The sequence below is a fragment of the Chelmon rostratus genome, chromosome 14 (genome assembly GCF_017976325.1).
Source record: "Chelmon rostratus isolate fCheRos1 chromosome 14, fCheRos1.pri, whole genome shotgun sequence".
NCBI lineage: Eukaryota > Metazoa > Chordata > Actinopteri > Chaetodontiformes > Chaetodontidae > Chelmon > Chelmon rostratus.
The window spans coordinates 3,126,781-3,137,794 of NC_055671.1; the positions used below are offsets into that span (position 1 = coordinate 3,126,781).

Consider the following 11,014-nt stretch of genomic DNA (forward strand, 5'->3'; position numbering starts at 1 on the left):
AACGCTGATGCAAGAGAGAGAGGATCTGAACAAAGAGAAACTGGACTTGGAGCTGATGAGTTCTGACATCCAGAAACAAACTGACAGACTAGAACAAGAACAAGAAGTTCTAAAAGAGGAAAGAGAAAAGCTGGATATCACAAAGGCTGACCTTCGAGAGAAGAAAGAACAGGCAGACAGTCTGTTTCATGAGATAACCAGAGAGAAGAACAACATTCAAGATCTGAACCTTCAGGTTCAGACACAAAGAGACAAACTGGAAAATGCCATCAACATGATTACCTTCAAAGAAAAAGAAATACAACTCAAGGAAGACGAGTTTGAAAGACTGAAACAAGAACTGGAATCCAGTAAGATCAATGTGCTAATGGAAAGGGAGGAACTGGAAGTTTTGAGGAAGGATCTCAACAAGAAGAAAGAAGAGCTGGAAGTTACCATGAACAGCATCAGTGAAGAGAGAGAACAACTCACTAAAATGAAGACTGACAATGACAAAGAGAGAGAAATGCTTTTGAATGAAAAGGACAGCATGGAAGGTGAAAGGTCTGAGCTGAAGATGAGAGAAGATCAGCTCATGACTAAAATGAAATCCATAGAAACTCTGAGAGTAAATCTTCAACAGCTAAACCAAAGGATGAGTACAGACATGAAAAATAAAACTGACACTTTGCAACAAAACATTGAAAAAGTGCGAATGCTGTACGCTGATTCTGAACAAAAGCTGGCAGAACTTGATGAACAGAAAGAAAACATGGCTTGTCACATTGAGCTGTTAGAGAAAGAAAGGAATAGTCTGATAAGTATCATGTCAGACATGGTCATCCAGAGAAGACACATCGATAATCAATGGAAGCAAAGGTTTGACTTGGACAAACAAAACCTTGACAAACTGAAGGCAGAGCTGGAGCAAGAGAAGGAGGACGTGGACAGAGCGAAGGAAATGATGAACAAAGAGAAACTGGACTTGGAGCTGATGAGTTCTGACATCCAGAAACAAACTGACAGACTAGAACAAGAACAAGAAGTTCTAAAAGAGGAAAGAGAAAAGCTGGATATCACAAAGGCTGACCTTCGAGAGAAGAAAGAACAGGCAGACAGTCTGTTTCATGAGATAACCAGAGAGAAGAACAACATTCAAGATCTGAACCTTCAGGTTCAGACACAAAGAGACAAACTGGAAAATGCCATCAACATGATTACCTTCAAAGAAAAAGAACAAGAGCTCAAGGAAGACGAGTTTGAAAGACTGAAACAAGAACTGGAATCCAGTAAGATCAATGTGCTAATGGAAAGGGAGGAACTGGAAGTTTTGAGGAAGGATCTCAACAAGAAGAAAGAAGAGCTTGAAGTTACCATGAACAGCATCAGTGAAGAGAGAGAACAACTCAGTCAGATGAAGATAAGCATTGACATGGACAGACAAGCACTTGCAAATGAGAGAGATCAAATGGAAGCAGAAATATCTGAGTTTAATTTGAGGGAAGGTCAGCTCATGAGTGACATACTATCCATGCAAACCCTGAGAAGTAAAGTCAAAGCACTGAATGAAAAGATGTGTATGTACATGAAAAACAAAACAGACAAACTAGACCAAACCACTCAAGATGTGCAAAGATTATGTCTTGTATTGGAACAAAAGATTGAAGACTTTGAACAAGAGAGAGACCAGATGTCGGTTTATACGAAGCTGATACAGAGAGAAAAGGATGATCTGAAAGGTAAACTATCAGACATGGTCATCCAGAGAGAAGAAATGGAAAATCGATGGAAGCAACATCCTGTGTTAGAAAAACAAGAACTTGACAAACTGAAGACAACGCTGATGCAAGAGAGAGAGGATCTGAACAAAGAGAAACTGGACTTGGAGCTGATGAGTTCTGACATCCAGAAACAAACTGACAGACTAGAACAAGAAAAAGAAGTTCTAAAAGAGGAAAGAGAAAAGCTGGATATCACAAAGGCTGACCTTCGAGAGAAGAAAGAACAGGCAGACAGTCTGTTTCATGAGATAACCAGAGAGAAGAACAACATTCAAGATCTGAACCTTCAGGTTCAGACACAAAGAGACAAACTGGAAAATGCCATCAACATGATTACCTTCAAAGAAAAAGAACAAGAGCTCAAGGAAGACGAGTTTGAAAGACTGAAACAAGAACTGGAATCCAGTAAGATCAATGTGCTAATGGAAAGGGAGGAACTGGAAGTTTTGAGGAAGGATCTCAACAAGAAGAAAGAAGAGCTTGAAGTTACCATGAACAGCATCAGTGAAGAGAGAGAACAACTCACTAAAATGAAGACTGACAATGACAAAGAGAGAGAAATGCTTTTGAATGAAAAGGACAGCATGGAAGGTGAAAGGTCTGAGCTGAAGATGAGAGAAGATCAGCTCATGACTAAAATGAAATCCATAGAAACTCTGAGAGTAAATCTTCAACAGCTAAACCAAAGGATGAGTACAGACATGAAAAATAAAACTGACACTTTGCAACAAAACATTGAAAAAGTGCGAATGCTGTACGCTGATTCTGAACAAAAGCTGGCAGAACTTGATGAACAGAAAGAAAACATGGCTTGTCACATTGAGCTGTTAGAGAAAGAAAGGAATAGTCTGATAAGTATCATGTCAGACATGGTTATCCAGAGAAGACACATCGATAATCAATGGAAGCAAAGGTTTGACTTGGACAAACAAAACCTTGACAAACTGAAGGAAGAGCTGGAGCAAGAGAGGGAGGACGTGGACAGAGTGAAGGAGATAATGAACAAAGAGAAACTGGACTTGGAGCTGATGAGTTCTGACATCCAGAAACAAACTGACAGACTAGAACAAGAACAAGAAGTTCTAAAAGAGGAAAGAGAAAAGCTGGATATCACAAAGGCTGAGCTTCAAGAGAAGAAAGAACAGGCAGACAGTCTGTTTCATGAGATAACCAGAGAGAAGAACAACATTCAAGATCTGAACCTTCAGGTTCAGACACAAAGAGACAAACTGGAAAATGCCATCAACATGATTACCTTCAAAGAAAAAGAACAAGAGCTCAAGGAAGACGAGTTTGAAAGACTGAAACAAGAACTGGAATCCAGTAAGATCAATGTGCTAATGGAAAGGGAGGAACTGGAAGTTTTGAGGAAGGATCTCAACAAGAAGAAAGAAGAGCTTGAAGTTACCATGAACAGCATCAGTGAAGAGAGAGAACAACTCACTAAAATAAAGACTGACAATGACAAAGAGAGAGAAATGCTTTTGAATGAAAAGGACAGCATGGAAGGTGAAAGGTCTGAGCTGAAGATGAGAGAAGATCAGCTCATGACTAAAATGAAATCCATAGAAACTCTGAGAGTAAATCTTCAACAGCTAAACCAAAGGATGAGTACAGACATGAAAAATAAAACTGACACTTTGCAACAAAACATTGAAAAAGTGCGAATGCTGTACGCTGATTCTGAACAAAAGCTGGCAGAACTTGATGGACAGAAAGAAAACATGGCTTGTCACATTGAGCTGTTAGAGAAAGAAAGGAATAGTCTGATAAGTATCATGTCAGACATGGTCATCCAGAGAAGACACATCGATAATCAATGGAAGCAAAGGTTTGACTTGGACAAACAAAACCTTGACAAACTGAAGGCAGAGCTGGAGCAAGAGAGGGAGGACGTGGACAGAGCGAAGGAAATGATGAACAAAGAGAAACTGGACTTGGAGCTGATGAGTTCTGACATCCAGAAACAAACTGACAGACTAGAACAAGAACAAGAAGTTCTAAAAGAGGAAAGAGAAAAGCTGGATATCACAAAGGCTGAGCTTCAAGAGAAGAAAGAACAGGCAGACAGTCTGTTTCATGAGATAACCAGAGAGAAGAACAACATTCAAGATCTGAACCTTCAGGTTCAGACACAAAGAGACAAACTGGAAAATGCCATCAACATGATTACCTTCAAAGAAAAAGAACAAGAGCTCAAGGAAGACGAGTTTGAAAGACTGAAACAAGAACTGGAATCCAGTAAGATCAATGTGCTAATGGAAAGGGAGGAACTGGAAGTTTTGAGGAAGGATCTCAACAAGAAGAAAGAAGAGCTTGAAGTTACCATGAACAGCATCAGTGAAGAGAGAGAACAACTCAGTCAGATGAAGATTAACATTGACGTGGACAGACAAGCACTTGCAAATGAGAGAGATCAAATGGAAGCAGAAATATCTGAGTTTAATTTGAGGGAAGGTCAGCTCGTGAGTGACATACTATCCATGCAAACCCTGAGAAGTAAAGTCAAAGCACTGAATGAAAAGATGTGTATGTACATGAAAAACAAAACAGACAAACTAGACCAAACCACTCAAGATGTGCAAAGATTATGTCTTGTATTGGAACAAAAGATTGAAGACTTTGAACAAGAGAGAGACCAGATGTCGGTTTATACGAAGCTGATACAGAGAGAAAAGGATGATCTGAAAGGTCAACTATCAGACATGGTCATCCAGAGAGAAGAAATGGAAAATCGATGGAAGCAACATCCTGTGTTAGAAAAACAAGAACTTGACAAACTGACGACAACGCTGATGCAAGAGAGAGAGGATCTGAACAAAGAGAAACTGGACTTGGAACTGATGAGTTCTGACATCCAGAAACAAACTGACAGACTAGAACAAGAACAAGAAGTTCTAAAAGAGGAAAGAGAAAAGCTGGATATCACAAAGGCTGAGCTTCAAGAGAAGAAAGAACAGGCAGACAGTCTGTTTCATGAGATAACCAGAGAGAAGAACAACATTCAAGATCTGAACCTTCAGGTTCAGACACAAAGAGACAATCTGGAAAATGCCATCAACATGATTACCTTCAAAGAAAAAGAAATACAACTCAAGGAAGACGAGTTTGAAAGACTGAAACAAAAACTGGAATCCAGTAAGATCAATTTGCTAATGGAAAGGGAGGAACTGGAAGTTTTGAGGAAGGATCTCAACAAGAAGAAAGAAGAGCTTGAAGTTACCATGAACAGCATCAGTGAAGAGAGAGAACAACTCACTAAAATGAAGACTGACAATGACAAAGAGAGAGAAATGCTTTTGAATGAAAAGGACAGCATGGAAGGTGAAAGGTCTGAGCTGAAGATGAGAGAAGATCAGCTCATGACTAAAATGAAATCCATAGAAACTCTGAGAGTAACTCTTCAACAGCTAAACCAAAGGATGAGTACAGACATGAAAAATAAAACTAACACTTTGCAACAAAACATTGAAAAGGTGCAAATGTTGTACGCTGATTTTGAACACAAGCTGGCAGAACTTGATGAACAGAAAGAAAACATGGCTTGTCACATTGAGCTGTTAGAGAAAGAAAGGAATAGTCTGATAAGTATCATGTCAGACATGGTCATCCAGAGAGGACACATCGATAATCAATGGAAGCAAAGGTTTGACTTGGACAAACAAAACCTTGACAAACTGAAGGTAGAGCTGGAGCAAGAGAGGGAGGACGTGGACAGAGCGAAGGAAATGATGAACAAAGAGAAACTGGACTTGGAGCTGATGAGTTCTGACATCCAGAAACAAACTGAAAGACTAGAACAAGAAAAAGAAGTTCTAAAAGAGGAAAGAGAAAAGCTGGATATCACAAAGGCTGAGCTTCAAGAGAAGAAAGAACAGGCAGACAGTCTGTTTCATGAGATAACCAGAGAGAAGAACAACATTCAAGATCTGAACCTTCAGGTTCAGACACAAAGAGACAAACTGGAAAATGCCATCAACATGATTACCTTCAAAGAAAAAGAACAAGAGCTCAAGGAAGACGAGTTTGAAAGACTGAAACAAGAACTGGAATCCAATAAGATCAATGTGCTAATGGAAAGGGAGGAACTGGAAGTTTTGAGGAAGGATCTCAACAAGAAGAAAGAAGAGCTTGAAGTTACCATGAACAGCATCAGTGAAGAGAGAGAACAACTCAGTCAGATGAAGATAAGCATTGACGTGGACAGACAAGCACTTGCAAATGAGAGAGATCAAATGGAAGCAGAAATATCTGAGTTTAATTTGAGGGAAGGTCAGCTCGTGAGTGACATACCATCCATGCAAGCCCTGAGAAGTAAAGTCAAAGCACTGAATGAAAAGATGTGTATGTACATGAAAAACAAAACAGACAAACTAGGCCAAACCACTCAAGATGTGCAAAGATTATGTCTTGTATTGGAACAAAAGATTGAAGACTTTGAACAAGAGAGAGACCAGATGTCGGTTTATACGACGCTGATACAGAGAGAAAAGGATGATTTGAAAGGTACACTATCAGACATGGTTGTCCAGAGAGAAGAAATGGAAAATCGATGGAAGCAACATCCTGTGTTAGAAAAACAAGAACTGGAATCCAGTAAGATCAATGTGCTAATGGAAAGGGAGGAACTGGAAGTTTTGAGGAAGGATCTCAACAAGAAAAAAGAAGAGCTTGAAGTTACCATGAACAGCATCAGTGAAGAGAGAGAACAACTCACTAAAATGAAGACTGACAATGACAAAGAGAGAGAAATGCTTTTGAATGAAAAGGACAGAATGGAAGGTGAAAGGTCTGAGCTGAAGATGAGAGAAGATCAGCTCATGACTAAAATGATATCCATAGAAACTCTGAGAGTAAATCTTCAACAGCTAAACCAAAAGATGAGTACAGACATGAAAAATAAAGCTGACACCTTGCATCAAAACATTGAAAAAGTGCAAATGCTGTACGCTGATTCTGAACAAAAGCTGGCAGAACTTGATGGACAGAAAGAAAACATGGCTTGTCACATTGAGCTGTTAGAGACAGAAAGGAATTGTCTGATAAGTATCATGTCAGACATGGTCATCCAGAGAAGACACATCGATAATCAATGGAAGCAAAGGTTTGACTTGGAGAAACAAAACCTTGACAAACTGAAGGCAGAGCTGGAGCAAGAGAGAGAGGACGTGGACAGAGCGAAGGAGATGATGAACAAAGAGAAACTGGACTTGGAGCTGATGAGTTCCAACATCCAGAAACAAACTGACAGACTAGAACAAGTTATACCACAGCCAACAGAAAAGTTGGAAATCACAAAGGATGAGCTACATCGGAAGAAAAACAACACTCATATTCTTGTTGATGAGATAACTCATGAAAAAGATGAAATCTCTCAAGTAGACCTCGCCGTTCAAAATAAGATGATGGATGCAGAAATATCTGAGCTCAGGATCAGAGTTTGCTGGGTCACCAGTGTAATGAACTCCTTGGGAATTCTGAGAGCCAAACTCAGTGAGCTGAATGAAAGAACACATGAAGACTTTCGAAAGAATATGGAGAGATTGGAGGAGAAAAACGGACACATATTTCAAATGTACAAAGTTTTGGACCTGAAGTGTGATGAACTTCTTAAACAGAAAAATAAGATCACTGGTTATTTTGACCTGATCCAAAGAGAGAAGAAACATGGGGCGAAAATGACTTTTGACAAGGTGGTACAAACTGAAGCTGGAGTAAACAAATGGCTGCAGGTGGAAGACGTCGTGAAGCAGGATTTGATTAAACCTAAAGAGTTTGAATGCGGGAAGGATGTTCTGCAGCCAGAAGTTGCAAAGCAGACTGAAGAATTTGAACATCAGTGGAAGTTAGAGGAAGATAAATGTGGGACAATGTCCAAGTCAGAGGCAGAACAAGATGACCTTACAGACGAAAAAATTTCAACAAGAGATTGTTTGCGGAACATTTGGAAGGACACTAAAATGGAACGGAAGGAGATTGATCGGATGAAGCGCAGGGGTCAAGAGATGAGAAACAGTCTGGAGGAAAGACTAAAGGTGATCAATCAGCTTGTTTCGAGAACATGGTTACAGAAAGAAAAGGAACCACTGGCGAAGACAAAGCTGGAACAAGGACTTAGTAAGGACACAACATCTCAAAGTGACGGCAAGAGAGATCACAAAACCCTTGAAGAAAAACACACAGAGCTCCTCCAACTGAAGGCTCGGATGCTTGGTGAGATTGAGAAACTCCACGCCAAAGAAAAAGCGTCTGGGACACGAACAACGAGCGACAAAGCTAATCAAACATTCCAGGTGGATGTAACCACAGGGGATGCAACAGTGCAGGTAACTGAACAAGCTTCTGCCAGGACGCATCAAGAGACTGAAACAGCTCTACAGACAACCAGTGGACTCCTCTGTCAGCTCCGACATTACTGCTGTCGCTGCTGCTGCCCTTGCTGTAAGCAGGTGTGCCCAGAGGAGAAATGAGAGCCATGTCTATTTGAGGTCTGTTTCTAGCATACATTTCCAATGTAGAATTTCAACTTAAATCACATATTTGACTTATTTGTCTACCAGATGTAATATGAGACACACATTATCTTGGGAATGTTATTTTTGTGAGAGGAATAGTTTGATATGAGCCATAATGGTAAATAATTGCCTTTGATAAGACTACAAAGCTTCTTGAAAGACACTGAGCATTCCGGTGCTGCCAGTAGGAGGCAGTGTGGTGCTTTGCGTCTCCCATGGACCGTCTTTGTGAGAGGACTCTTGTTGCTGCCTCATCAGAACAGAAGCATTCTTTCATGTTGTTACAGGTTTGTCAAGTTTTAAAACTTGTGTTACTAAAACTACTACTTCTTACTAAGAACAAAGTAAACTGCAGGCATTGTTAGTTTCTGGCTCCAGTGCATTTCTTTTTGGGTTCAGGATTTTTCTTGGTGTGATTACTTGTTCTAAATGGATGTATTGTTAGTATTAGAGTTTGATGTGTATGTTTTTGAACGCTTGATGCATTTTGAAAACAATGTGCTAGTTTTATTTGCACTATGTAACAGGACAAACAAGGACTAATTGATTGAGTACAACACTGATTGAACTTAGGATTATTTTAATAAGAAATGGAGAAATGTAGAGTGTGTTTTTTCATTGAAAGCAAAGAGGTTGTAACTAGCATATGTATAATGCTTATTTTTTTGAGGTTAAGGCTCTTTGCAATGATGAAATGACATTGAAGTGTGGAAAACAAAATACGGAAAGTATTACATGAATCTTATCTGTTTATGGGTTCTCAGTCTGAGATCTGTTACAAATACAAAGATAACAGCTGAACATTTTGGTTCTGAATGGTTCTGTTTTGACAGTCCAGATACTGGAAAGACTGAAAATTACCAGGGTGATGTTAGGTTTCCTAATTTATTATTATTATTATTATTATTATTATTATTATTATTCTGACACTTTTCTAAACCAACATGAGAACTAACAAAAGTAATGCAATAACTCAAAATGTTCAAGTATTTCTGATATTCTGAGTGCAAATGTGTGAGGCTTGTGTGTTTAAAAAAAAATGCTTTACCTTTAGTGGCCACCTTATTTTACTGCAGAAGATTGAGTAGCGTACCTGAACCATTTTAAGAATGAGTGCTTAATTTTCAATTTTCAAGTCCTGATTTAAACCCTCAGCCCTTCACATTTAAATGTTAAACAAAATGTATTCAACTTAAGCTTTAAGCCACTTTAACAGAGAGTCTTAAATATTTAGGAATTGACCTTGTCAAGTTGACTTCTTTTTCTGTTTGTTTTTGATGGTCTTCTTTTTAAGTTTTCATTCATTTACCTTGTTCTGTAACAATTATTGAAGTAAAATAAATAAGCCATTCATTAAATTCTTTGTTTCTTTGAACAAATCTTTGTGAGATAAAATTACCCTCATCAACAACATTTTTATGTCAGCAGCTGTTTGTTATTAACATTAATATAACTTGTATTTCAGTCTTCTACTGTGCTCTAGCATTGTACTTGTTTAGTATCCTGGTCTCCTAAACTGTTCATCATCAAATTGGTTACAGTTCCAACTAGGGCTGGAGCCTATCCCAGCCGTCTTGGGCGAAGGCAGGGGACACCCTGGACAGGTCGCCAGCCTGCAGGGCCCCGGGGGGGTGGAGCCTACCCCAGCCGTCTTGGGACAGGTCGCCAGCCTATCAGGGCTACACATAGAGACAGACAACCAAGCACACCTCTCATTCAATCACAGTACTAAGACAGCACTAGTTCAACACTAGACAACTTAGAATCATCAATTAACCTCAGCATGTTTTTGGACTGTGGGAGGAAGCCAGAGAACCCGGTGAAAACCCACGCTGCACAGGGAGAACATGCAAACTCCACACAGAAAGAGTCCTTACTGGGACGTTCTAGAAGAACAGAGTGGTCAACTGTGTCGAAGGTTGCACTTAAGTCAAGTAATACTAATATCGACAGCTTTATTGGACCTGAGGTCTTTGACAATCTAAACTAGTGCTGTCTCAGTACTGTGATTGGTCCAAAAACTAGACTGATATTTTTCCAAAATACTGTGAGAGTTCATAAAAACCAGTTACATGCAAGCTTCTCTATTTTTTAACTTAAAAGTGGCAGATTAGATACTGGTCTATAGTTAGAGTGTAGGCCAAGTTATTTCTCTTCAAAAGGGGTTTAAAGGGCAGTCTTAAGAGCAGAAGGAAAGACAACTATCTGAAGCAAATCATTTCCAGTGTTTATCACAGCTTCATTAAAGAAGCTCTGAAATGTTTTAAAAAAGATGTGAGAATCTAGAAAACAGGTTGCTGGTTTTAATTTGGAAATAATGTTACCAAGCAGGTCAGCATCAACCAGGACAAATTTCTCCAGTGTTTCCTCATGCAGAAACAAAAGCTGTTAAAACTCACATGATGAGGCTGAGGTAGATTTGATCTAATAGTGTCAATTTTACTTATGAAGTGACTGCAATCTTCACACTTGGAGTTGATAGACATACTGCCAGGCGTCATGAAAACAGGGTTAATTAGATGGTCAGTGGTTGAGAAGACGCCATCAGGGTTGGTCTGGTTGATAGTTATTCATTATGAAAAGGGAGCTTGTCTTGTCTGTTTGACTGCTTTACTGTAAATAGTCAGATTTCCACAGAAAATTTTCAGTCACTTTAGCTATAAGATAGCGATTCCTTACAGTTTCTTCTGGAAAATCCTGTTGAATAAAAATACTGATGGTAAAAAAGACACAGAAGTG

At 39.3% G+C, this 11,014-nt stretch overlaps 1 protein-coding gene across 10 annotated transcripts in view; it reads left to right on the plus strand.

The window, feature by feature from the left end:
• Positions 1–9,627, plus strand: part of si:ch211-250g4.3 (titin homolog) — a 31,855-nt gene extending 22,228 nt beyond the window's left edge. For 9 of the 10 annotated variants that reach the window (XM_041951883.1, XM_041951876.1, XM_041951875.1 and 6 more), the window contains one exon: positions 119–9,627. In XM_041951883.1, coding sequence (XP_041807817.1) covers positions 119–8,230 — 8,112 coding nt within the window. In that variant the 3' untranslated portion in view covers positions 8,231–9,627. The remainder of the gene's footprint in view (positions 1–118) is intronic. The other variant, XM_041951878.1, reaches the window with a different exon arrangement.
• The last annotated feature ends 1,387 nt before the right edge of the window (positions 9,628–11,014 follow it).